General features: G+C 43.6%; 2 protein-coding genes across 2 annotated transcripts; one reads left to right on the forward strand and one right to left on the reverse strand.

Annotated features, from left to right (window-relative positions):
* Nucleotides 1–833: 833 nt before the first annotated feature.
* Nucleotides 834–16,610, reverse strand: ABRAXAS2 (abraxas 2, BRISC complex subunit). Its single transcript, XM_048311718.1, has 9 exons — nt 16,508–16,610; nt 15,209–15,299; nt 12,271–12,307; nt 10,112–10,178; nt 9,507–9,697; nt 8,851–8,970; nt 8,084–8,168; nt 6,380–6,494; nt 834–3,059 (listed from the first exon to the last, which is right to left on the reverse strand). Exons 1-9 carry the CDS (start codon nt 16,577–16,579, stop codon nt 2,596–2,598), a joined length of 1,242 nt encoding a protein of 413 aa, XP_048167675.1. The 5' UTR covers nt 16,580–16,610; the 3' UTR covers nt 834–2,595.
* A 1,292-nt stretch (nt 16,611–17,902) lies between these two features.
* On the forward strand, nt 17,903–26,211 carry EEF1AKMT2 (EEF1A lysine methyltransferase 2). Its single transcript, XM_048311742.1, has 6 exons — nt 17,903–18,009; nt 18,866–18,931; nt 19,460–19,574; nt 22,446–22,553; nt 23,391–23,607; nt 24,368–26,211. Exons 1-6 carry the CDS (start codon nt 17,954–17,956, stop codon nt 24,493–24,495), a joined length of 690 nt encoding a protein of 229 aa, XP_048167699.1. The 5' UTR covers nt 17,903–17,953; the 3' UTR covers nt 24,496–26,211.
* Nucleotides 26,212–27,430: the final 1,219 nt, after the last annotated feature.

Below are 27,430 nucleotides of genomic sequence, written 5' to 3' on the forward strand. Positions count from 1 at the left end.
CATATGTGATAGTTCTAATTCATTGAGGCTTCCCATATGGTGCACTCCTGTTCTTCTTGCTATCAACAGAGGGGGAATCAGAGTAAATTTGGAAATAGAGGAAACAGCGATTCCAGGTTTCTCACAATCACCCAGAAAATATTTCATTGTACCAGGAAAACTCCCTGATTTGGAACTGAAGGGCACAGAAGCCAATTTTCAGTAGCTTTTCCTCAATGCTGCCTTCCCTGTTAGTGAGAGGACACAGCCACAGGCCCTGCTCCTGGGAATCACCAACAGGGACTGTCCAGGAGTCAGACTGGAAACCTGGTGTTCCACAGGTGTGAAACGCCACAATTCAGGATTAAAGCTGCTCCCCGTTGCCTTCTGACAGATCACAACCCAACGTTGTTTTTAACAGGACCGTCATGAAAACTGTGAAGTCTAATCAGGTGTATTTTTGCCAGAATATTACCTGAATTAAATAAATATATATATATATATATATATGTATATATATATAAAGCCATACCCTTTGTACTTAGGAATCAGCAGTTATGGTGAATGAAAATACCTGCAGGTAGCACTGGCTGGAGGGCACGATGACACCTGTTCCACCTACGTGGTGCATGGAATACCAAGCAGAGCTTTTAATATTTTGTTAAACAACCCCAGAATTCAAGGATCTTGTATAAACATAAGCACAGGTGTCAGGCGTGGAACACTCCCTCTGCCACATCCCTCAGTCCCACAAACAGACCAGCCTGAACAAACCACCACTTCTGAGCTGCACTCCTGTTGGTGGAAGTGAGCTCTTCCACCAGCGTGGAACCTGACAAGTATTAAAACCTATGTTAGGATTAAATAAGATTTTATTGTCACATTGAACTGCTTTGTCAGAGATGTACATTTTGCAGGTTTCTGTGCAGAATAAAAATCAAGACGGTGGCTGCCAACCTGTCAATTCTGATTCCAGCACTGATTCAGAGTTCACACCTGAGCCACAGGTGCTCACAGCTGGGGACTCCACAGCAAGGTCTCTGTTTCAAGGAACTGCAACACTCCAAGACAAAAACCCATCCAGTTAAGGCTAATGAGAACAATGTGAAATAGTTAAAACCAGAGCACTAGATGTTTAAAGGTGGAAACACTCGGTAGAAGAGCGGCAATTTTAACATCTCATTTTTTCCCAAAGTTATTTTGCTTCATTTAGTACAGGTAAGGAGAGGGTAATGAACAGACTTTTGCCTATAGATATGATCCAAAAGATTAAAATTTCAGTCTGTAAATTTGAGATATTTAACATTTTTAAGCAACTGCTTTGCTATTCTGGGTGTAAACCGAAGAAGTGGCTATTGACACCTCCAAGTGATAAATGCTGCAGATAACCTCATCTTAAAATGTGTATTTTCTCATTTACACATCAGGGATAAAGTCCAATAATACAAACTTCTTAGTGGCACAATTTCACATATTTTGGGCAACGTCAGCATACAAGCAGTATTTAAATAAAAGTAAGTGCATCCAAACATGAAATTCTCTAAATATACCACACTTCATTTATCCCAAACGGCAGTTTTCTGACAAGAGCTGTAATTCAAATTAAAATAATCATTTACATGTTTCACCCAGAGGAAAAGAGGTAATAAACCCAGGGGACTCTCCAAACAATCTTCTCCTGCTCTATCCCCTATTTATTACATAAAATAACTCATCTAGAAGCCTAAATCCAATACTCAGATGCAAATAAAAGGCAAGAAGCAGTCTCTGATGTTTGTAATTTGCAGACTCCGAAGTCCAATCATGATGGAATTTACTACTTCTGTTGGTCATTTACTCCTGTATGTGCACTTCATATTTATGCTAAAAGAACACAAGACAATAAATGAGGCTAGTGTGGTGTAAAGTCATTGTAAACCCAGTGAAACCAGAATAATTCCATTTATGACATTCATCTGGATGATTTACCAGGCATCCCACCCCCCCCAACACCCTTTACAGGAAAAAAGGCAACCATCAGTTGAAGTGAGACACATTCTGCTAGTAAAAGGGCGAACCAAACCCCTCCTCTGATGAGGGCATGCCCACAGAAGGAGGTTGACCACATCTTTTCCAATCAGGCTTCTCAGAATTATCAAAATTTCTTTGCTTGCAAAGGCCAATTTGGCTTACCATAGAAAGCTATTCTGAAGGCGGCTGATATATTTATTCCCTTTCAAAAATTAAAATTCAAGGCATGATAGTGCAAGAGGTAAGTTTTGATTTGAGAACATTATCTGTAGACTAACTGTGCTTAGTTACTACATCCCAATTTATTGTCTTAAAGAAAATATGGCAACAAAAGCTACAAGATCTCTATAAATTTCATTTTGCCTAAATTTACCAGTACATCCATGAACCTCATCAGCATTAGTACAACTTGATTATCCTAATGATTCCATTATAAAACTTGCAAAATGTATCACAAGGTGAATAAACCATCTAGTGCAAGTCTTCTACATTTTGTGTGCACAGTAATCCTGTGTAGTTCAATTCCTCCGGGTTAAATCCCCAAAATCTCTCGGTAACAATTATGAAAAAACAGTGTCATGTGGATTTGTTTTGTTTTCCCCCCTATCAAATCTGAGAAGTTTGAGTGTTCCTGGAATCACCATCGGGATGTGCTGAAGGTCGTGACTCCCTTGTCTGTGAGTATTCACTGTCAGAGGACTCTGTAGGTTCAAGCAAATTCTCATAATCACTGTCTTCTGATTCGTCACCATTGTCAGCGAGTGCTCTTTGGGAAGATGGCATGGATCCATTGCCAGAATATTTCAATCCTGCAGTTGTGGAAACATAACTGGAAGAACCGACTGCCTGAGGCCGAGGCATGAAGACGCTGCTCTCCAGGAGCCCGGGGCTGACAGAACTGTCTTGAGTGGTTGTGTTGAAATCCGAGTAGGGCGGGGGAGGATCGGAGACGTCGGAATCTTCAAGTGTGCAGCCTTCCACAGCAAACCCAGTGTAGGACGTTCGTGGGACAAACATGGGTTCCAAGTTATCTGTTGGCATTTGCCTGCTTAAAATTGCCTGCTGCATTCCTACAAAGCAAAGAACAGAGGGGTACTTAATGATTTCTTGGCAACGTGCTCCACATACCCGAGCTGTGACCACCTTGCCTGTCCTCTCTTCTTTCTTTCTGCTTGTCATCAAATGTTCATCCCTGGCACTGCTTTCCAACTCCAGCACTGGCTCCTGTCCTCTCAGTCTGCTCTACTCATCTTTCATACTTCTGATTTTAGGCTTATAGAATCATCAATACACTACCCCTGACCGTCACATCAAATCTTGCTTAACACTGCATCCTGCTCTTTGAGCGTGACAAACTTCCCTAAATTTAGCAGAACAGCCATGAAGCTCATCAGGATCAGCAAAGCTCAATTATCCCAGTGATCCCATGTCAAACCCAAAATGAGTCAGAAAGCAAATAAACTATGCAAGTGCAAGCGTGCTACACTTTCATGTGCACAGTCATCCTGTACAGATCATTTCCTTCAGTTCAAGCTCCCAAAAAACACAGCTACAGGATGTTTCCACAGCCTGTTGCTGTTTCTACCTCATCTTTCCTCTGTATTTTTCAGTTCCTACTCACATCAAAAAGCACCTGCATTAGGGCTCAACCTGCCTGCTCCTCTCCACCTGAGTTCTTATTCAGTAAAACTCAACTCACTTTTCATCCATGATAATTGGTATTTGACATTATATCTTAAAAAAATCACTTTGTGCTTTCTCTTCCAATGCCCCTTGTGCCAGGGGACAATCTCATATCCCCTGCAAAGAAGTCACCACGTCTTCTTCCCTGAAGTTATTATTTTAAAAACTACACCCACATAAAAAACCTAAATGATGGAATTACAGCTGCGAGTGTTGCAGGGTATCAGAACAGGAATGTGAAAGTCATCTTGAATGAGCTGATTTGGAAAATAATTTGAGGAAGACGTGCACAGGAATAGTGAACTGCAAAAGCTGCAAAATGAGGAACACTTGCATCCTTCTGCAGAAAAGAAATGTGATTTATGCAAACTATAAATATCAATATGCATGAGGTGTGCCCAGCTGTGGAGATACAGGTATGTATCATTTCACTGTTGTTAAAAATGCAACTGGAATATATCTAATTTTGAACACCACAAAAAAATATTAATTTAAAAAATAGGGAAAACTGGAGAAACTCTACCAAAAAAAAAAAAAAGGGCTCATTAGAGATCTAAAACATAGGAAAGGCTGGAATAACTGGGATCAGCAGGGAAGACTGAGGAAACAATTTTATTCTTAAATGTGCCTAAGAGGCTGCTGCAGAAAGGTAAGTTAGAGTACTGTACACTAGACACAAGGAAAGACTTCCTGGCAGGAAGTTTTGTTAAGCACTGGGAGAGACTGAGGTTTTTGACTGGTTCCTAAGAGGTTATTAACCAACAAAACTGTCAGAACTGACACTGGGATGTGTAAGGAGAGGGACACAATGGGATCAGCTCTATTTACTGTAGCACCGTGTTTCTGGACAAATGCAGGGTGAAGAGCTCCTTTAACCGAGTCAGTGAGATGTCTCTTGGGAATAAAAAGAGCATATTCCCTCAAGTGGCTACATAACAGCACTCCATTTCTGGGCCACAACAGGAGACCTGCAATGGGAGATTTCCTGGCATCTGGGAGGTGCACAGCACTCACCAAAGGCTGGAACACCCTGCTGCATGTAGAGAACTATTTCAGTGATCTGGCAACTGAAGTCTCGACTGCCTTTTATGCTGGAGTGTGTAAGTCATAACCTGTTAACCCCAAGTTTGTAAGAACACCAAGCTCTCACACAACACTCCTGCAGGAATTGGAATCAAACACTCCCTTTTCCTCACTAAAACCGAGGAAATTCTCCCAGCATTGAGCAAGTGAGAGAACAGAAGGCCAGATTCAGTAATTAACTACTCACATCTAAAAATACTGCAGAGCTCCACGCTGCATGTTTTCTTGTTTCAGCCCTCTCACATGATTATCTGCTCTGGCATGAATTCTCAGTCCAGCATTTGCATCTTCCTGGTAGTACCTAGAGCTGAGCACTGACTGCTCTTCCTCCTCCTCCTCCTCCTCCCCCAGCTTTTCCCATCTGTGCTGGGATCAGCTGCAGTCACACTAAATACCCACCTCTGCTTCCCCATAGTAGCAGTTCCCTGCCTACTTCATCTACAGCCAAGCAGGAAACAGCAGTGACTCATTTACTTCCACCTTTTAAATGGTCCTGGGCTAATCCTGGCTCTGTTACCTTATATTTCAGGTTCAGAGAAAGAAGAACTTGGGCTGACAGATCAAACTGCTCTAAAATGCTCATGTGATAACAGTACCTTGCTGCCTGGAGAAAATTAAAATACCAGTCATAGCAGCAGCAGGCCCATTGCAGAGTTTAGGGTGTTCACTCACCTAAACCATCTTTTTGTCAGACACTGCTTTAGGTAACAGGATACAAAAATAATAAAAAACATCTTGTAGCTAAAATGACAACCTTTCCTTATTTGCTTATCATTTCAAAACATGGGTAAAGAGAGGCAGTGTTTGCTGAAATACAAAGGTTTTTTTGAGTGATTTGATTATGAATTATTTGAGTTTTAATCTTACTTCCCATTTGCCTATTCTCTGCCCCTTCTCTCTACCTTCAGTCTTCCTCTGCATTCACAAATTCAGTTAGATCAGCAATGCCTCTTTGAAAAGAACCAAGTGCTTCACAAAACTTCTCTACTGCTAACCAAAGTCTCCTGAGGCCACAGTCAGTTTTTAGGAAGGAGGGACAGTGTGGCAATCAGCCAAATCTGCTCAGACAGCAAGGCTCACTGACTCAGGAAATTATGGAGCAGCAAAATAAGATGAACAACACCTACAAAGATTTACTTCAACAATGAAAAGTGGTATTTCAGTGCTAAACATCTTTACCACTAAGTCAGCAAATGGGAGTGGGAATAAAGACTTTATAAAACCATGGATAGCTCCTGGCCTGTGAGCACAGTACCCTGTTTCTTTCCTTCAAAAGGAATCTCTCCAGTATTTAGCACTTTTTTCCACTTTTCTTTTCCTACAACTGATCTTTTCCTGTGTTATTTCCAGAACTGACTTGCTCATTCTTTCTTTACAGTGTTGTCTCTTCTGTATTTTAAGCTTGCTAACACTGGATGACTCCAGCAAAAATACCTGCAACACAAACTTTCACAGCTCAGGTGTCACCCAACATAAATCCACCATATTGCCCTTCCCAATGGGATGGTTTTTCCCCATGAGTTATCAGCAATACAACAATTATTTTAACTCCACAAAACCTTTTCTCCTCACAGCATCTGCTTGTGGGAAAAAAAAAAAAAAAGGTAATTAAAAGGCAACTTACTTATTTCTTGTTCTTTTTCATTCTTCTTTTGTGCGATTTGCCTTTTTAACTTGTTTACATCAGCTTGAAAAGATTCAACAACACGTTCACTTTTTTCTACATCTATACATACTGCCTGGGAGAAAAACATAAGATATGCTAAGATTGGGCAAAAATACAGAAAATAGTTTCAGGACAACATTAATAAAGCTACTACCAAACAAGAAGGCATTGAAGCACAAAACTAGAAGCAGGATTTAACTGTAGCAGAGATATTCAACCTCGAGACTTGTTTTCTTTACTGCTGTTGCTGCATTATAGGAGAAGAATTTCCAAATAATTCACCATGACAGAAGATTTGTAATAAGATCCAAAGTTGGTTAGTGTCCCATCCTAGAAGTGTTTAGGATGGATGAGACTTGCAGCAACCTGAGATAGTGGAAGGCGTCTCTGCCCATGGCAAGGGGTGGAATGAGATGAGCTTTAAGGTCCTTTCCCACCCAAACCATGCAGTGATGCTATGAAATTAAGTATTGGTCATGATCATTAACTATGATCAGTTTTGAAGAGAGCATTTCCAGGGATGGTGACTCCACCACTGTCCTGGGCAGCCTGTTCCAATGCCTGACAGTCCTCTCAGTGAAAAAATTGTTCCTAATCTCCAATCTCAACCTCCCCTGCTGCAACTTGAGGTGGTTTCCCTCTCCTCTTGCCCCTTGTTGCCTGGGTGAAGAGAGCAACAATGTCTCCCCTCAGCCTCCTTTTCTCCAGGCTAAAGAACCCCAATTCCATTTTTCCAGGCAGTAATTGAAACAACAGCAGGAGCACAAAGGATAGCCATGCTCTTGGCAAGACCAGCATTACACAATAATGCCATTAGCTAATGGATACATCTCTGAAGATAAATTTTCCTATTCCCTGAAGCTGCCATGGAAGTATCTGCCTTACCCACCTTCCAAAGGAGGTTGGAAGTGGCAACTTCCCAGTGAGAAAGAGCAGCCGCCCCCTGTGCAGGCAGATGCAGGGGATGGTTGGAGGGATTCCTGCCTTGTTCCCTGCTTCAGGAGCCAACCAGCAGAGCTGAGCTGGAGCAGAGACATGAATCCCCCCAGGGCAGATGAAAGGGAAAGCCTGGGAACAAGCTGTGACTCCAGCACAATTAGCAGATGTGTGAGCTCCCGGGGCAGCACAGCTCCACTGCTCTTCACACAGGACAAGCTGTGAACTGACAAGCTCACAATGAGCAGAGCTGACACTCGAGGCATTTTCAGATGCTTTGGCACATTTGGAGCAGGATTCACTCATGCTCCACACAAAACGTTCACAAGTTTTAACTAACAGATGGTGCTCTGCTCATGCTCCATACCCAGAGCCAGGAGTCATTTTTAAACCTCTGCAAATCCCTACAGCCTTCACCAGGGCTTCTCTTCACTGCAAACCCTTAAAAATGACTAACACCTCCCATAAATCACTAAGTATTAAATCATTTACTTGCAAAAATTGGTATTTGTGGTGATATTCGTACCAACCACTATCACAGCAGCCACTGCAAATGCTCACATTAAAAAAAAACCTGAAACATTTAAATTCAGACTTCTTTTCCTACAGCTCCTGATAATTGTTTATGAGCTTTAAAAATCTCCATCTCCTTCACTCCTGCTTTAACCAAAGGATGAATGCAAGATGCCACATATATACAGACCAATATGGAGTAAAGGATGTTACCTGTACTTTTTCCTGAAGTGCATTATAAACCTGATATATAGCCCTGATGTCCTTCATCACTCCATCTTTGTCAAAAAAATCAGTACTAAAAGTGAAAGCAAAGCAGAAATCATTAGTGAGAAAAGACAATACAGGGTTCTAGCTCATGCTGTCTTCGAATTCCTGTTAAGCAGTCTATCACTGTATTTTTAAAATGTATTTTATTACTAAATATCCTATTTTAGCAATAGTACATACAGTCATAAACCAAAATTTAGACAGCAGCATATTCAATACCAAAAATTCCTTCTGTAACAATAAAATCTCATTTGAATGAGATTAAACTTGTGTCAAAATCTTTAAGCTTGTATAATTCCATTGTTAACAGCCAGAAAAGCTACTTTGAATTTATGGCATTTGATTGAAAATACTTAAGAAAAACAACAAGACTTCAATGCTTCTGAGGCAGAGTTCAAGTTTTAAACCAAGCCTGCACACGGAATTCCTTGGGGAGGTGGGTGGTGGGTGGAAATCAAGTCAGAAGCTTCCAGCCAGAAGGGCCCCAGCATGGACTGGCCACACCAACTCTGCTTTTCTGAAGAGTGCACCGAGTTCCCTTGGTTCTTCTAAAAGATCCAGTTCTAAGCAGGAAAAAAGCACACTGGGAACTGATCACTGTCCTCCAGAACTGGTGTTTTGCTGCTCAACATGCACATTTGTAGTATTCTCTGGGAGGTACAGAGTGTAGAGCTTGACAATGACTTCATTTAAAAAGGAAAAGTCCTTACCCGTGTTCCTTAATAACTTTGGCATAATTCTGAGAAGTATTTGGCACTGAAGAAACTTTGTATTCCTGTTGACTAGTGTTGCCTAGATTAGGAATAGTAAGTGACACCCTTTGATTATACCTGCAGAGAAAGTTCAGAAAGCTTTCTTAATTAATTGGAAAAAGATTCTTTACAAAAGCCTGGATATTATCCCATCCCTCTGATGATCAGAACTCATCTAATTTAAAAGCTTCTGCATTAGGTCTGTTATAAAAGTTGATGAATATTTCAAGTTGTGTTCAAAATAAATGCAGGATCAAAAATTCCCTTAGTATAGAGCCATCTCCACACCTCCTAGAATCTTTGAAATGTGCACTCAAACATTCAGATCCACTATAAAAAAACATGGTAGTGACATCTGATGTCTCTTAAAATAGATTTTTTGTCTGATGATTTAGAGACTGAAAAGAATTTTTGCTCACCCTAATTTTAATTTATAAATTATTTGCACAAAAAAAACCCCCAAAACCTGTCATCACTAACAAACACCCCAAGAAATCACTGGACAAACACAAAGCCTTCTTTAAGTGCAATTGTACAAACTCCTAAATTGTTTAAAGGATAGCAGTAAGAAGTAGAACAAAGAATGAGGATTGGTTCGTTCACAGTTTGCTTACCTTCTGTTTGGTCTAAAAAGCACATATTCTAAAGCATGGGTTGAGTTATTTGCAGTGGAAATGAAGCTGAAGAGAAGGAAGACGAGATCAGGCACTCCAAGGATGTGTGTCAGCTGCTTATGAATGATGTGCTCTCTATATGACATCTGCTGCTGAGTGTTTCTCCTAAATCTGTACCATCCAATAACGTTCTGTAATCAAATTACATCAGAAAAAACCCCACAGTGTTACCTGAGAGACACAGATTTACCTTCTGAGAATAAAGGGGCTAAAACTGTGGTATCACCATTACCCAAAAGCTTTAGGACAATGAAACAAACTGAATTCCTAGAGACTTGAGTTTGAGAGAATCAATACAGCCTTACACTTTTGGAGACCTACACTTAAATCTTTTACATTTCTTCAGGGAAATTGGACATTGTCCCCAATTTATTCTAAGCACCACAAATCCAACAACTTCTGTACAGGATAAGCCCTGGATCAAAACAAACCACCAGATTTGTGAAGGAAAGTATTTCTTCTAGTTAACTACCTTTTTTTTTCATTTGTTTTCCAAACCCACTCTTTCTAATGCCTGCAACAGGAGGAAAAGATAGAAAACTTACTTTTCTTCTGTCTTTAAGAATCCTGTCCAAACTCTCCTCATTAACTTTGCCTGCATAGTCATAAAAGCTTGAACAAAAAGGAAGAGAGAAAGGTAGGTACACAGTTTATACACACATATTATACATAAAGTAAATAATTTATACTTTGAGTGTTCTACAAGTAGATGGCATTCTAGACAATACAAAGCAACTTCCAGAGCCTTACTTTTACCAACAGAAATGCACTGTGCAGTTTTATTTTGACCAGCATTCTGTAAAACCCTGCTTTGATAATCAGAAGCCTACCAGCCTAGAAGAAATGAAAGCAGGGCCACTTTACATGCAACTCCAAATCAATTTCTTGAGCTCCAATCTTGCAGTTACACTCACATGGTTGGACCCTTGAAGCCAAAAGAGTGAGCAATAATTCAAAGTATCATGGTCTTTCCATATGGTTCCGCTTCCACAGCTGAACCCAAACCCTGACATGTCGTTATTTCTCAGGACTTAGGAATTTATAAATCTACCTATGCAGACAGGTTTAGAAATTCAAGTAGATCATACTGCATGATAAAAGGAAAAACATTTGAAAATAGATTCCTCCCTGGTCTCTTTCAAGAGCTGATATCACTAATACCTAAAGCAGTGCAGGAAAACGCTCTGGTTTAGGGGTCTAGGATCTCAGTTTTTGTGGGGTGGGGTAAAAAACCACCAAATCCTGAGCTCAGTGCTTGGCTGGTAAATAAAGGTGGAAGTATCATTTGCTTCAAGGTGTAAGTTGTTGGGAAAACCCAGACTACAACTAATGACTAACTTGAGACAGCACATTATATTGTCACAATCTTTTCAATTCATGTTTGCAATATTTATTTATAATCCTGGTAAGCAGTGGATATCCAACTCTGTCTCTGTCTCTTGGGGTGACTTTATGATGTTGTATCCCATATCGCTATTCTATGCCCAGAAATTAATTTTGTGCCTTTCTATGCCTTTAAACTGAGCCTGAGAGGGGGGAGACAAAAAAAATAAGGAGGGCTGGTTGTAACCTGCCTTCCATCAGAGGATATTTTCCTCCAAATTTGTCCAAACCGGCACACTGTGCTTTGCAGGAATAACCAACAGCACGCTCTGGTCCTGATAAAAAGTGTATGAGCTGTGAGAGTTCCTGGTGCTGTGCAGTAAATGAATTCATCAGCTTTCCTGAGCAGCAGCACACAGTGAGATCCTGCCTGCTCCCCTTCCTCCATCAGCTCCAGCACTAACAACCAATTCCTTGCCTGGGGGAAGCAGGGAACGTGATCCGTTTGGATATGTACTGCACAAAACATCCCTGGGATCCAGGAGGAGCTGACCAGACACTGGGACATTATCTCCATGTGTGGAGTCTGCAGCATTTAAATCACTGGGTTAAGAGTACCCTCTCTGTAATTATCAGCCAGCAAGTGACTGACTGCAGCTTTTCTTTTCAATGCAACCAGTGTCAATCATAATGTCTAAGCTACTGTGTCTTCTTAATTGGCTGGAAATCTCTCAAGACAAGAGGAGATTAATTGGGAATTCCTTCTCAAAAGGAGTTCTAGACAGAGCTTTAGCAGCCATCACTGTGTAACAATTGGAGACTATACAGAAAATCTACATGTAAATAGATGGAAGCTGTTAAATAGAATATATTAGCCCCATATTTAATGTAAATTCTGGAGTTCAGGAGATCGGAAGGCAAAAATAACTAGAAAGCTGAAAACTTTACAATAATTAGTTGGTGCAGGTTGGTACCACTAAGTACAAACCAACTTGTTAACCCAGCAAGTTACCAGGGACACAGAGGATGCTGTGACCTACCAGGCCCAGGCAGAGCCAGCCTAAGACTACAATAATTTTAATTGATTTTGACATTCATTCTCATCATCAGAGTGATATGAGCTGACCTGACTGCTGCCCTACCTCTACCAGCTACACAAGATGGAAATCCAAAGAGATAGAGAAATAAACCCCTTCCAAACTACTACTAAAGCTGTAAACTCCTACTTTGATTGTCATGGCTGGTGCCATTTCTGTGTGTTTCTGTAAAACCATCAGATGAGCAAACATTGGTAGGGACATTTGAAATGCCAATATATTGCAAGGAGCTCCCTATTTTTGTATTCTGCAGCCACCACAGCAAGACAACAAAAAAAGCTTACCTAAAGAGTTTTGAACAAGGCTCATGGTTATGGATTTCTGCAACAACAAACAAAGAAAAAAGTGACATATGTCCAACTGCTCCAGGCAAAGAGAAATTACAGTGGCATATCTCGCATGAACTTTCCACATCAGAGCTACAGAGCAAGAAAACATTTGTGTCAGACCACACACTGCCCTTAATGTCTCAACACCACTTGATGACACAGCACCATACCCAGAAAACTGCCTTCACTTTATAATTTGCCCTTTTACATAGAAAAATATTTTAATAAGCAAGGCATACACTTGTTCAGATACACAGAGATTTATCTGAGCCTCAAATACACACTTTCGATACTATTTTATAGTTGCAAATTCCTCACAAAGCATTTCTGATTCTTGTTTTCTTTTTGCTACACCTTTTCACAACAGCTTACTTGCATTCATATACGTTGTTTATTACAGCAGCAATTAATAAAAAAAGGGATGAGGAAGGGAAGCACGGAAATATCATACACTGTAGTGTTTAAAGAGGCAATGCAAACAGAATCTCTAACGAGAAAAGGGGTGAAAAGCAACTTCAAAACATTTAGCTGTACTTTATAATTCTTTTATATGAAATATTAAAAAGTCAGGGCAGTGTTTTTTCATTGAAAAGGTTGTAATAAATGCTAAGATGCTTATTTAATCAGCAGAGGTTGTAACATGTCAGCAGTCTCGGAGAAGAGTGAGGAAAGAGTAAAAATCCAATCTACATTATTTTTCCAACACCAAGCGTGACTTATTTTTTCAGGGGCTTGGAGAAACCTGAGACAGTGGAAGGTGTCCCTGCCCATGGCAGGGGTGGAACAAGATGGGCTTTAAGGCCCCTTCCAACCCAAGCCATCCTGGGATTCTGTGATGACGTAGCACAAATATTTCCAGTTCCTCCACCAGAATCCCACTGGAGTGTTTAGCAATAACTTAGCTCAGGCTCTGCCTCCCTGCAGTGACTCACCACCTGCTGCTCTGGCAGCCACGGGCTGCTCAGGGTTGCCATCTCAGCAGAGGCACCAGCGGATGGATCACAATTCCCAAGAACAGCAGACAGCACACATTCACATCTCAGCACATTTGGTGTCTATCAAAACAAGGCCCTGAGCACCCACTCCAGGCACACTGCCTGAGAAACTGCACAATCTCACTGGCAAGAACTCCTCAGGATGCTGCTGTTAAGAGTTACTGACTCCCTTTATTTGATATAAAATTGTATCAACTAATATTTTCACACCATCATGCAGGAATCTGTGGAAACAATCTGCTAACAAAGCCTGTAAGTACAATTATTCCAGCTTAGACCAGTTCCTTCCAGCAAATACATTAACTGCAACAACATTCTTGATTCTTGGGTGATGATGTTGCTAAACAGACCTTGTGTTTTGAGAAACAGGAAGCAAGAAGCCTCCTGCTCAGACCACATGAAGCAGCCAACATTCTAAATTTAAGGTTTACACATTGATTTATTTTAATATATATATCTAGTACACATGCTATGTACACACAATACTGAGGAGACACAGAAGAAGATTAAAACTCATCTGTGACAACAGTGCCACAATTGTCAATCTCGTGAGATGAACTGGGAGTGCAAGAGTTAATTCTGTTGAATAAATATTGAAGTAAAAATGGCAAACAAAAAAAAAAATATCCAGAAGGTCTCCAGGAGTGGGTAATTTCCATTTTCATAAAGTCACTGCAACCAGTAATGTGACAAAGGGGTGATCTAAAAAGGGAGCAATTTTTAACACCACAAACACCTGGTTTAGGAAACCAGGCCAAGGCTGCACTGCCAACAATAACCAAGATCAGTGACCACTGAAGAGCAAGGTCTAATTTAAAAACCTAAAAATGACTGGCTCTGTCAGTTTTGTCTGAACACACAGAGCCATCAGCAACACTCTGACAGTGATTGTATGCACACACAAAAAACGCTATGCCTTTATTTTCTGTAATTTAGCTCATAACTGATACTTCAATTTACCACCCATGTTCTCTTAGGAATAACCAGAACAGGAAACTACTCAACCTTCTGGAGTCCAGACCACAAAACCATCACCACTGCAAGGTGGGAAATCTCTTGAGATGTAAGGTGGTACCACTGCACATGTTCCCAGATCACCTGTTCTGTGTCAGAACAACATCTGAGAGTCAATCCAGAGCTGTTGGTGTTTTCACTGAGCTTTATGCACACCCTGCTTTGTTATCTGGGATCACATTCACAAAGCCAGGTATGGGCATGCTTGGGTATTTAGGAAGGTTTAAGTATATTTTAACAGCTGGTTATATATCCAGAAACAAAAAGGCAGTTTCTTTCAGGGCTTTCCTATTTTCTGTAAACCAAACATGCAACAGCTTCTCACTCATGTCTAAAAAAATCTCCTTCAACCAAAACTTGACAGCAAGATCTTTGATCTTCGTTCCTTTTTCACAACAGATCAGCTGTACAGAACTCGTGCTTATCAACAAATGTCTGACAAATATTCCTTGTCCAGCCCTGCTGTGACAGTTTATGTCACGAGCTCCCAGCCATCCATCCAAACCTGCTACTGAAAATCTGCCCCTTTCAGTATCAGTAAATCAAGCAATGAATTAATTTTATTTTGAGCACATGCTGTATTTAGGCAACTGTATCAAGCAGGAGATTCCCCACAGTAATTTCTCCATCATGGAATGCAGACAAATGTCTTCAGTAAATGATCTTTCCTCCATAAAAGGAGGTGCATAAAGCCCCTGTAACTTGCAAAGATCTGTTTCCTTTCCTCACATCGTAACCACAAACAGACACTGTGGCAAATCTGAACCTGAAAGTCTGACACCCTGTGATAGTCTCACCAGTGAAGCAATTCTTAATGAAGCCTCCTGAAAACTTGAAACCTGAGCAGTGCCTATTTCAGAACATCTCAAAGTTACATCACTTACCTATCACTTGTAGAAATTCAGTGTTGCTGATCTGTGAATCACTAATGCTAAAAGTCTCTTCTTGTCTCACCTCTCCCAGCAGAAATCCTTCCTGCAATTTTAAAAGAAAAAAAAAAAAGATTAAAAATAGGAAAAAATCCACTAAATGCAGTCATTTACTGTAGCTTTCTTAGCCTTAAATTGAAACAAAGATGAAGTTTGAAAGACACATCTGAGCTGCAGTGGGTATAAACTGCCCTGAGGTTCTACCAAAGCCAATTTTCTGCTTTGCCAACATCCTTTTACAACACTACAGGGATGGGTTGTCCAAAAGGAACATTCTACACACAACTTACACAAGGCAAACACATCACAAAAGGAGGGCTCTGCCCCACCCCCAGCTACTGGGGGAAAAGAAGGAGGCCTGAACACAATGGTGCTCTGCTCCAGCAAAGCCAAGGGAAGAGGAGTTTAAACCTACAGGGACTTACACAAATTTTAGTGTGGAGACTGGGCTGGAGCCCAAACAACAGCAGGGACTGTAAAACGCAGAAAGCAATTTAAAAGTAAGGTAATTTTAAGGTAAATTAACTTATTCTCTATCCCTAATCAAAATGAGGAAGAAGACTGAGCTGGAATCAGGAGGTTTTGGCACAAGGTGCAGAGAGAAAGAGCAAGCTCAGGCTAAAAAGGTGCCAACAAAACCGAGGGATTCGGCAATAGCCCGGCTCTGCACTGCGCACGTGTCCTGCGGGAGCCCCACCCCGCGGGGAACACCCCGGACACCCCGTATGCCGCCTGGGCACCCCACATCCCGGGGAACAGCCCGGACACCCCACATCCCACATCCCGAGGGGAGCACCGCAGGCACCCCACATGCCGGGGGACCTCACATCCCGCTCCGACACCCCACACCCCGCCCAGACACCCCGCATGCCGGGGGGAGCATCCCGGACACGCCACACTCCGGGAGAAGCACCCCGGGCACGCCACCCCAAGGAGCAGCCGGGACACCCCCATTCCTACCCGGGAGGAAGCAACCCGGGCACCCCAGATCCCGGGCACCCCGCGGAGCATCCCGGCCACCCCACATGCCGGACACCCCACATCCCGCGGGGAGCCGCCCGGACGCCCCACATCCCGCCCGGACACCCCACATCCCGCCCTGCTGTGTCCGTCTGGGGCCGCCCTCGCCCGCTGTGACCCGCGGCCGGGCCCCACGGGCGGCGGCGCGGCCTGGCAGCCCCGCAGCGCAGCTGCCGGCCGGGGTGCACTGTGAGGGAGCCCCGCAAGCCCGGGGCGGCGGCGGGGGGCACGTACGTGGTCGGCGCTGCTGTTGGCGCTGCAGTAGCACACGGAGCTGAAGGTGTAGCCGGAGATGGACGCCGCCATGACGGACACACCGCCGCCGCCGCCGCCAGGGCGCACGCGCGCCGGACGCCCGCCCGCTTCCGGCGGCCCCGCAGGGCATCATGGGGAGTGTGGTCCCGGGGGGAAGTGGGGTACCCATATGGGAAGGATGGGAAACTGCGAGCGAGACTTTGGACCATTGAGTTTGGAACAGACCTCCGAGCCCATCGAGCCCAACCTGTGACCGATCCCCAGCTTGTCACCCAGCCCAAAGCACTGAGTGACACGTCCAGTGGTTCTTTGGACACCTCCAGGCGTGAGGACTCCACCACCTCCCTGGGCAGCCCCTTCCAACATTTAACAACCTTTTCTCTGAAGAAATTTCTTCTGATGTCCAACCTAAACCTCCCCTGGCCCAGCCTGAGGCCGTTCCCTCTCTCCTGTCCCTGTTCCCTGGGAGCAGAGCCCGACCCCCCCGGCTGCCCCCTCCTGTCAGGGACTTGTGCAGAGCCACAAGGTCCCCCCTGAGCCTCCTTTGCTCCAGGCTCAGCCCCTTTCCCAGCTCCCTCAGCCGCTCCTCAGACCCTTCCCAGTTCCATTCCCTGCCCTGGACACACTCCAGCCCCTCCATGTCTGTCTTGTCGTGAGGAACATTGATGTGCTGGAGCTTGTCCAGCGGAAACCACGAAGATGATGAGGGAGATGGAGCCCCTCTGCTCTGGGACAGGCTGGCAGAGCTGGGGGTGTTCACCTGGAGAAGGCTCCCAGGGAGACCTCAGAGCCCCTTCCAGTGCCTAAAAGGGCTCCAGGAGAGCTGGAGAGGGAATTTGGACAAGGGATGGAGTGACAGGACAAGGGGGAAAGGCTTCCCACTGCCAGAGGGCAGGGCTGGACGGGATATTGGGGAGAAATTCCGGGGTTCTATGACACACACACACACACACACCGAGCTGTACAGGAGGCAACTGTGCAGCAGTGCTGTTTACCACTCTTATTTTTTTTTATTAAAACACCTTGCAATAAAAATTTTAACAGCAATAACGTCTGCGACATTTGCAACGAATAAATACTGAAAAGAATAAACAGCTGTTTTAAATATCGCACTTTCATGGAATTACGGAACGGTTTGAGTAGGAAGGGACCTTTAAGACCATTTACTTACAACCCCTGCCATGGGCAGGAGCACCTGGCACAGACCGGGTCGCTCCACGCCTCATCCAACCCGGCCTTGGACACTCCCAGGACGGGATTTTAGCTGGCCGCAGCGATCAGAACCGCAGGGATTAGAAAACACCCCGAGTTTCGCTGAGGGCCGTGCCCCCCTCACAGCCGGATCACCGAGCCCGGGTCCTCCCGCTCGGGAGCGGCCGCGGCCGCTCCGCCCGCAGCGCTCGCTGGTTCCGGGGCGTGCCGGGCATGGCGGTGGCCGGGGGCGAGCCCTTCAGCCCCTCGGTGCTGGGCACCAGAGAGCAGTGAGTGCCGGGCACGGGCCGGGCACCGGCGGTGCCCCCGGGGCGGGGACGGGCGGGACGGGGCGCGGAGCCACCCGCTGTGGGGAAGGTGGCCCTGCCCACGGCATGGGGAGTGAAAATGAGTGGTCTTAAAGGTCCCTCCCAGCGCAAACCAGTCTCTGGTTTATGTATTGTTTATCTATTTAGAGAGTCTGTGATTCTGTAAAGTGGCGCTGCTACACAGGATGCAGCCTTCTCGCCCTTTCGTAGAATCATGGGATGGTTTGGGTTGGAAGGGATCTTAAATCCCATCCAGTCCCAGCCCCTGCCATGGGCAGGGGCACCTTCCACTGTCCCAGGCTGCTCCAAGTCCTGTGCAACCCGGCCTTGGGCACTGCCAGGGATCCAGGGGCAGCCCCAGCTGCTCTGGGCACCCTGTGCCAGGGCCTGCCCACCCTCCCAGGGAACAATTCCTTCCCAATATCCCGTCCAGCCCTGCCCTCTGGCAGCGGGAAGCCATTCCCCCTTGTCCTGTTATTCCATGCCCTTGTCCCCAGTCCCCCTCCAGCTCTCCTGGAGCCCTTTTAGGCCCTGGAAGGGGCTCTGAGGTCTCCCTGGAGCCTTCTCCAGGTGAACACCCCCACCTCTGCCAGCCCAGCTCCAGCCTTTGGAACATCTCCAGGCCTTCCCTGGACTCTATTCCACATGTTCATGTTCTCCCTATGCTGAGAACCAGTGCCTCACCACCCACACAGTCAATTTCTTCCAAATATATAGCCTTAAACTATCTTTCAATTTTTCTTCCCATCCCTTATTAATCTAAATATTTCCCAGTATTAATTAAGATATCCTCTCCTTTCTTCCCCTGCGACTCCAGCTGGGATGCTGCGTACGAAAGAGAACTGCAAACTTTTCAAGACATTGGAGATACCGGGGAAATCTGGTAAATAAAATAATTCCTGCAGGGTGTTTCTGCTGTTTCTTTACCGTGAAAGACATTGCAAAACCACAGCCAGCAATTCAGTGGGTTGCTGACAAAACGATGGGGAGTTTTACCATTGAAACCAGCAGTTCCTCTCTTGCCCAATTTCACAGTGCAGATTGCTCAGCTGCACCTGGACATGTGTCACTACACAGAAATTGAGCTGATAATTGAGGTGTATGTTACTGACAAATCTGCTTTTTATCCCTGAGCTCAGATTTAACAACACAGCAAGTTGCCCTTGCTGCTACCTTTTTTAATATATGGATGTTTTCACCTCCCAGAGTTGGTGTTTCAGTGAATTTTAAGGCTGTGTGATTAATTTTAATCTGAACAAAGCAAACATGGAATATGAGCTATGGCAGTTGTTACCTCAGTAACAGTAGGAGGGGCTTTGCAAAAGCTGGAGAGGGTGAGTGATGAAATAAACTTGCTGTGCCTTTTGTACATTTTTTCTGATTTAATTACCTGAGCCCTTGTTTTTTCCAGGTTTGGAGAAGAAAGCATGGTGCGCATAATCAGGTGGTTGGAAAAGCACAAGGTCCCCCTTGACAGCTCTGTGCTTGACATTGGGACTGGGAACGGTGTTTTACTGGTTGAATTGGTTGGTATTTTGCAAAGTTTGTGTATTTTTTCTACAGAATCAGAGCAGTTTAAATACAGTTCTCACAGGTGGCAGTGGTAATCATGAGAGCCTGTTATCTGTGTGAAGTACAAAAAGTGTCAATACTTCAGGCTTCAAAATTTGAAGTTATTTCTCTAAATCAATCAGCCTGAGAATCCCTTGTTTTAACTTTACCTTCCTGCTTCCCCACATTTAAAACTGCATTTCTTCCCATTGTCGTGTAAACTCTCCCAGATAAGGAAATTAACTTGACTAATTCACAAAGTACCCTCATGTGCAAAACCAGACCCTATCTCTGCACTCAGTTGTCATAATAACACTTAATTGATGTAAAAAGCAGGTAAAACCAAAGGTTTTGTGTATATGACTTCAAAAGTTAACACTTCTTTTAAAGAAGTGTCTGTTTCTGTCAGGGTGGGAAATCTGATCAGGTATGTTATGATATTGTTGTGCAGAAGATGTTTAGGAGTTCTAGTATTTTTTTCCTATTTTTGTTTGGGTTTTTTTGGTGTAATACTGCAGGGGAGCTGGTAAAGAAAGGGGCTGTCATACAGTCCCAGCATCTGTTCTGCATTCCCCATTGGCTCCATTAGTTCCCGTAGGAATTGGAAGGACTGGAAGTCAAAGTCAGGTTTGCACTGGAATTTTCTTTAACAAGGACTTTGATTTTAAAAGACTTTAAAGCCTTTGTGGGGACTGGCTGCTTCACCACAGCACAGGAGGATTTATGTCATCAAAAGCAGAAATGTCTCATCTCACTAAGAGAAATTAGCCTAATAATGGTGATTGTTGAGTGTAATGGTAGCTCTATCATGGTTGAAATACCCAACTGAAAATTCTCACTTGTAAGACTTCAATTTTATACTGACTCCACTTACAAATGGGAAACTGATTTTTCACACTGTAATGGGAAAATGACAGCCTGATAGCTTTTAAAAACCATTAAAAACTGCTGTGAGAGCACCCTCCTCCCTTACATTAAGCACCTCACAGTACTGTGGTTGCTTTCATAGGAAATTTTCAGTCCAGTTCCCTCTTGAAAAGTTGCTTCAAACATTACATTGGGTTTTTTTTGCTAAATAATTCAGGATCTCGCTTGCTTAGTTGATGTAAATGGAATTTTTTGTGTGTTAGTGCAAGGCTTGGAAATCAAGTTGGAATTCTTTTGGCAGCTACTGTAGGACTGTCCTGCCACTGAAGTTGGACTCCATCATGGGATAGAAATGGCAACACTGGCAAAAGCTCAGTCAGAGAGGGCTTTAGCAGCACCTCTCTGCAAGGGAACTACTTGAGTGGACGGTGTTCACCCAAGTGGGGGTGTCAGCCCCAAACACAGGGCAGAGCTGATAATGTTCCAAACTCCCTTCAGCTCTTCAATCTGCCTCTTCAAGAAGCAGCAGCAGGGTGCTGTAAATGCCAGCTCCAGGGCAGCAGTCCAGCTGCAGGGTGCAGTGTGGTCACGTTTGGCACAAGGGAAGGATCCCTTCCTGTCACAGTCAGGCACTACAGGTTCTGCAGCATTTGATGTTGTTTATCTCTAAACCTTCCTTCTCTGCCCCCAAGACTAGAGGAGTGAATGGGAACTCCCTGAAGTGACTCAGGCCTTTCCTTTGCAAACAGAGGAGCTGTTGTGGGAACTACTCCTCCACCCCCAAACCTTCAGCACAGGCATCTGAGGAAGCCTGCTTTGCTCCGGGGAGGAACGTGGGCAGGAGCCTGAGCAATGAATGTTCTCCATCCCATGCAAACAACAGTGTCTTTGTGTTCAGCTGCAATTAGCCCTCGGTTCAGAACAGCTGGTTAGCACCGAGCTCAGGCCTGAGGGGCTGCTGTAAGGAGGAAGGACAGTTGTGGAAACTCCTCATAGTTTTCCTGGCTGTTGAGGTGTCAGCCTTTGGAACAAGCAGGCATGCAGCTGGTTGCTTAACACCGCTTCAATCCTTGTGTTTTTCCAAACCCGAGCCTCCTCCCTGTCTCTGCTGTGACAGCCTGCAGCTGGCCAGAGAATCAGAGCTCTTCCATCAGGTTTGGATCTTTCCAGACCCACTGGTACATGGGATACCCTGAGCTGATCCTTTCAGCTCCTACCTCGAGGATGTGTGTCCCTGCTCCTCTCCCACAGGCCCAGCTCCAGCTGATGCCAGGAGCCCACCTGCTTTGCCAAAGGGTTGTTAGGATCTCACAGAGTTCCCTAAGCTGAGTTATCCTTATCTGCAACAAACTTAGATTAACAAAGTCTCTGTGTGCTATTATATGTGGTGCATAACCTGCTGGAAAATTGCTGATACAGACACCTGGCAGCATGCAAATAATTGTATTCAAATAGACATTAGCATGAATAATTAGGAAAATGTATGATTTTGCAGTGGATTTCTAGTGCAATGTATTACATCTTTTGGCTCTTAAAATTTGGGTAACAAACCAAATAATTGCTCAATCTTCAGTGTTATGTGTCAGGGAGGTTTTTTTCCTTATTTTGAAGCATCTGGCATTGTGTCACATGCCCTCATCACTGAAAATTCCTGGTTTCTAAGTTACTTTTGGTGCAGATAAGAGAGCCTGTTCCCCTCCAGGGTGTTACTTTTCACAGTTGTGCTCAGTTTTCCACTTGACATAAACCAGCTTTCAGTCACCAGTTCTTTTGCTGGGGTGTTTAGGCAGAATTATTTCAGCTCTTTCAGCTATTTAGCTCTTGTAATGGTAACAGATAGAAAAATGAGTAAAAGGTGGGTTGTGTTTTTTTCCTGTTACTAAGAGGAGGAGAGATGAGATGGATTATAGCTAGGGAATGTACTGGCTGGAGAAAAACAGTTGCTAGCACACTGATTAAGATTCTCTGCTTCTGTCTAGGCAAAGTCTGGTTACCTGAATCTCACAGGTATTGATTACTCACCTTCTGCAATACAGCTTTCAGAAAAAGTAAGAGAGAAAGAAGGGATGTCTAACATTAAATTAAAGGTAAGTCTTGAGAGAAAGGTAATTGAGGAAATAGAAAGCAATTGAGCTCAAGATTAAACGAGCTAGTTGATATTCAGATGTACTCAGTGTACTAAATGAATGATGTCTTTTGACATTCATTTGTGAGAGAACTCTAGCCAAATAAATCTATTTACAGGAAGATTTTTGGTCTTTGTTTTTTTGTTTGTAACAGTCATTAGGGCTAACATGATTTCCCTGCTTGGAGTAGGGAGCAGAGTAGTGGTTCACCAGTTGGCAAGTTGTGTATTTTAGCTGCTACATTCTGAATTTCAGACCTGAGGTAGAGGAAGAAATCCTTAAGTGATAGAATCCCTACCAGCAGCTGAACAGCAGGAAGTTTGAGAGGCCTTGCTGGAGCAGGGGTAGGAGCAGATGACCTCCAAAGGTCCCTTCCAGCCTCAGCCACGCTGTGATTCTGTGGCTGCCTGTCATTCTGAGCTCTGCTGTGGCTGTTCTACCCTCCTGCTCTGTAGCTGTGTGATGCCTCTGCTCCTGTGTATCAGCTGTAAAATCTCTGTGTGGCAGGCTCTGTCTGTTCATCTGCATTTGTGCAGTGCCTGGCACATGGCAGGCATCAAAGTACAAATAATGATTTAAAGAATGAGCTTCAAGTGTGTTAGTTTGAGCTTTAGGTTACAGCAAATAGATCATCACACAGAGAGAAGAAAGGAGCTGCCGTGGCACCGTGAGTTACCCTTCCCTGAGCACGCCCATTGTCAGGATTGAAGCTTTGTATCCTAAAGTCTTGCTATGCATTAAAGATTCAGAAGCTGCCGAGTAGAAGATTGTTCTCACAGCTGCAGACTTCTGGTTTAGGTAGAAGACTTCCTGGCACCCTCAGCTGAGCTGTCAGGCTTTGACATTTGCATTGACAAGGGGACTTTTGATGCCATAAGCCTCGACCCCAGTGACGCGGTGGGGAAGCGGAAGCTGTATGTGGGATCTCTGTGCAGGGTGTTGAAACCAGAGGGCTTTTTCCTCATCACCTCTTGCAACTGGACCAAGGAGGAGCTGCTGAACGAGTTCAGAGAAGGTAAGCAGCTGAACAGAGCCCTCTGCCAACTTGGGGTTGCTGAAGGAAGGGATGAGTGAATTTTAATGTGTGTGTTAGCATATTGACTTTCCCAGATCAGGATTAGAGGAGGTAAAGTGATTATAAATGCTCCAGCCTGTCTTCCCTCTGTTTTCCTTGGGAATTACAGCTCCTGTGTTTGCCAGTGCCAGGAGAGGACAGGCTTGCTGAGGCTTTGGAGGTCGGGAATTTTGGTCTAATTACCCTGGGAAAGTGTGGGTGGCCGGCTGATACTTTTTGGGTCTTTGATTACTAGACCCAGTTCACCCTTTGATTGCACCAAAATTGGGGTAACATTGTTACCCATGGTTAGGGGAACTGACAAATCTGTGCCCTTTTATATCACCTCCCCAGCTGCCCTTTTGATCCATCTAGGAGTTTTTTTTACACGCCAGTCAGCTCCTGAATCTCAAGCCTGAGGCTTGAAACTCAGTGTGGATCTGAAACAACCATCCCTTCTGGGGAACCAAAATTACTGGCAAGTCCTCATCTTCTTCTGCCATTAATTTGTGCAAGTCAGCCAGCTAAGATTTTTATTATCCATGGAAGAGTTTCAGCTGTATAAAGCCGTGGTGCAGTGTAACAATACAGTCCTATAAACTCACAGATTAACTGACTTGCAAGTTTTCCAGATGAATAAAGAATGGTTTGCAAAGGGTTATCCAAGAGGCGAATAAAACTACTTCCTTCTAATAAAAGCGTTTCAATTTCTGTCTGGCAGGATTTGAAATTCTGGAGGAGCTGCCAACACCCAAGTTTTGCTTTGGAGGAAGAATTGGAAACAGTGTAACAGCATTGGTTTTCCAAAGGAAGAAAGTGAGGCCATCCATTTTGGACAAATTAGATTAGATGAGAAAAGTCTGAACTTTAAACCTGACAGAAAACCTCAGACACGTGTGTAAATAAATGCTTTTTGAGTGCACAGTAAAATACTATGTATGGAGCTCAAAGGGACTATAAAACATTGCCCTAGAAACATTTCAGCTTTGCATGATTCGCCCATAAATTTTGTCCTTGCTACAACCTCACTTGTTTTAGGGAAGCTGCAAGTTTGTAAGAGAGAAGGAAATCAGATGTGCGAAATACAGAGACCAACATAACTGAATGATATTTGTGTTTGAAACATAAAGATTATCTGATATTTAATTTTTGTGCTGGTAAGCAGTGACCAATAGAGGTAAAGGTATTCTACAAAGCAAAAATCTCATTTCTCTGTTGTGCAGTGGAACAGGGAACAAGCTTTTGCAATGTAAGTGCTGGATCTTTAATTTTTTTTCTTAGGTGAACATGAAGGTAGCTGTTACGGAGGGAAATGAGTGTAAAACCCACTGCACTTTCAAAAAAAAGGACCAGTTGGTACTTTAAATTCAGGCTTTCAGAGGTTCTCAGACTTAGCATAATTGTGTCTCCTCTGAAGTAGCTCAGGTCTTTTCCCACAGAAGGAGTGTTTTTAAGTCCCTTGCCTGAGTGGGTTCATGCCTGGTCAGTTCCTTTCCCTGATCTCATGAATACATAAAGGTGTGATGTGACATATGCCTCCTTCATTATTAACCTGCTATATATTAATGTCTTTAGACTCACAATGACCAGAAGTTTTCCAGGGAATTTCTCAGGATGGATTTTAGCTGCATAAATCCAAAAGAATTCAAAGCATAACTATCCATTCCTTGTTCCTTTTTTTTAAAATATATATATATAAACTTTTGTGTGCAATCCTTTTGCTCAATTTTGTTGCCTTCATTTCTTCTGTTTTGTAACCTCAGAATATTGCTGTTGCTTGAAAGGCAGGAAAATGAGATTTCTTCATGCCTTGACAAACACATTTGCAGGTGACAATGAACTTGTTCTTTCAAACATCAAGGAGGCCCTCTTAGGCAATCAGGTTTTGTTTCACAGGCAAGGTCATGTTTGCTTATCGGGGAATCGCTTCTCGTACTTTCCACGCTTCTCCTCATTCCCAGGGCCCAGGAGATCTTTAAGGGTCAGTAAATACTTCCAGTCCTTTCCCAGGATAGGAATCAAGGCATTATTTGAGCAGTGGTGAGTCCTCCCTCTGTGATCCATCCATTGATGTCCTCAAGGTAGGAATCCTACTGCTACATCTTTTTGCAAAATGAAATACATTCAACTGGGAGAATGGTTTATCAGGAGAGCTGAAGAAATGTAGTCCCAGAATAATTCCTTGCATATTTGGTCAGACTTGGGTTCTAACCTGAGTGCCAAAACCAAGGGCTTGTTACCATTTGGGTCACCGTTGTAGTCCTGTATTCTGCCTCTGCCCAGCAGCCAGCTGGAATGCTAAGAAATGTAACTGGGAATCCAAACAGGGGATTTTTTTAGCATAGTAGTACAAAGGACTCAAAGTACACTGCTGATAACAGCCTCAGTAAAAAGCCTATGACATTTTTGGCATCAGGTAGAGTTAATACAAGGAAATTTTAATTGTCAAGGACTCTGGCAGGATGTGTTTCAGGCATCTGTTTTATTCCCATGTGTAATTTTTGCTAATGAAAGCATGATGTGTATTTAATCATGGAATGAAAATAAAATCAGGACTGGCATGGATTTTCTTTTAATCAATTAGTTGGAATTTAACCACAGATTCCCGCTCCACAAGATATGTAAGATTCAGGGCAAGGATTGTTTTCTCCTCTTCACAGAACTGACTATTATTAGTTTTTGTTCTCTGGGTAGTATTTTTATACAATTTGTAAAGCTAAAAAATAAGCTTCTTAAAATTGCTTGAAAATAAGTATTTCTGCATCTGATGTGTAGTTTGCATATTCTGTCAGTCCCAAGCACTTCCAGGTGTCACTGGAGAGCAGAAAAATGCTTGTAAAACATGTTTTAGGAGCTTTATTTTAAGGCAACAGTAACCAAAGGCTTACTATTTAAAATGTGCTCTGTTGGAGACCTGGTATTTTCTGGATAATGGAGTCTAGGTAGCTGCTCAAATACTGACTCAGGCAGTGGGGTTTTTAATAGCTACTAGGATTTGGAAATGACTTGTCAAAGATTGTCCTTGATTTGGAGCAGTTCATCTTGGCAGGAGGTTCTTGATGGTGTGATCTCTAAATGTTGATGCATTTCAGTGAAAAAACTGTTAGAAAAAGAGGCAGAGGAATAAGCAGTGATTTAGGAGAAGCAAATCTCTGCTGGAAGTTGGGGGAGTGCTTCATGGTAGTTCCTGAAGGCTGGAATCTTCATGACTACACAGTTGTGTGACTCTGGGTTCCAGCTGCAATGCCAGACTAAATGCAGGGGAATAAATGGAGCATTTGAAACATGTTTTACTCCTATTGTTTTCCTATCTGAAAACTCTCCATGTGATTTCACTGTCAAATATGAGGTTTGTGGGTAGTAAAACTAACATCTTCCATGGATCCCAGAGGTGGCTGAGCCCACAGGCTGTTCCTGCAGGACTGAGTTTAGGCTGGGTGATGCTGCCGAGCTGGCAAACCTTCCTGGAGTGCTTTTGCATAGAACGTGGGCAGAACAGAAAGGGTTTGTGTTCCCTGGTTCATTGACAGCATGCTGAAGGATGAAATTCTCTCAGGAGTGACCTTTTATTCCTGGAAGATTGAGGATGGCTTTTAGTGCCTAAGCCCAAACAAAGCACCTCCACCAACATCTGTGCTTGGCGCAGCTCAAACCTGGCTCCTGGTGTCTCCTATTGCCAAGAAAGCTGTGTTTAGGGATGCTCTTTTGAGGCATTTACTGGGAGAGGCCACTGAATTCACTGCAGGGTTTGTGCTACTGAAAGAGCTTGGAGGATTTTACACTG

The sequence above is a fragment of the Corvus hawaiiensis genome, chromosome 8 (genome assembly GCF_020740725.1).
Source record: "Corvus hawaiiensis isolate bCorHaw1 chromosome 8, bCorHaw1.pri.cur, whole genome shotgun sequence".
NCBI classification, from domain to species: domain Eukaryota; kingdom Metazoa; phylum Chordata; class Aves; order Passeriformes; family Corvidae; genus Corvus; species Corvus hawaiiensis.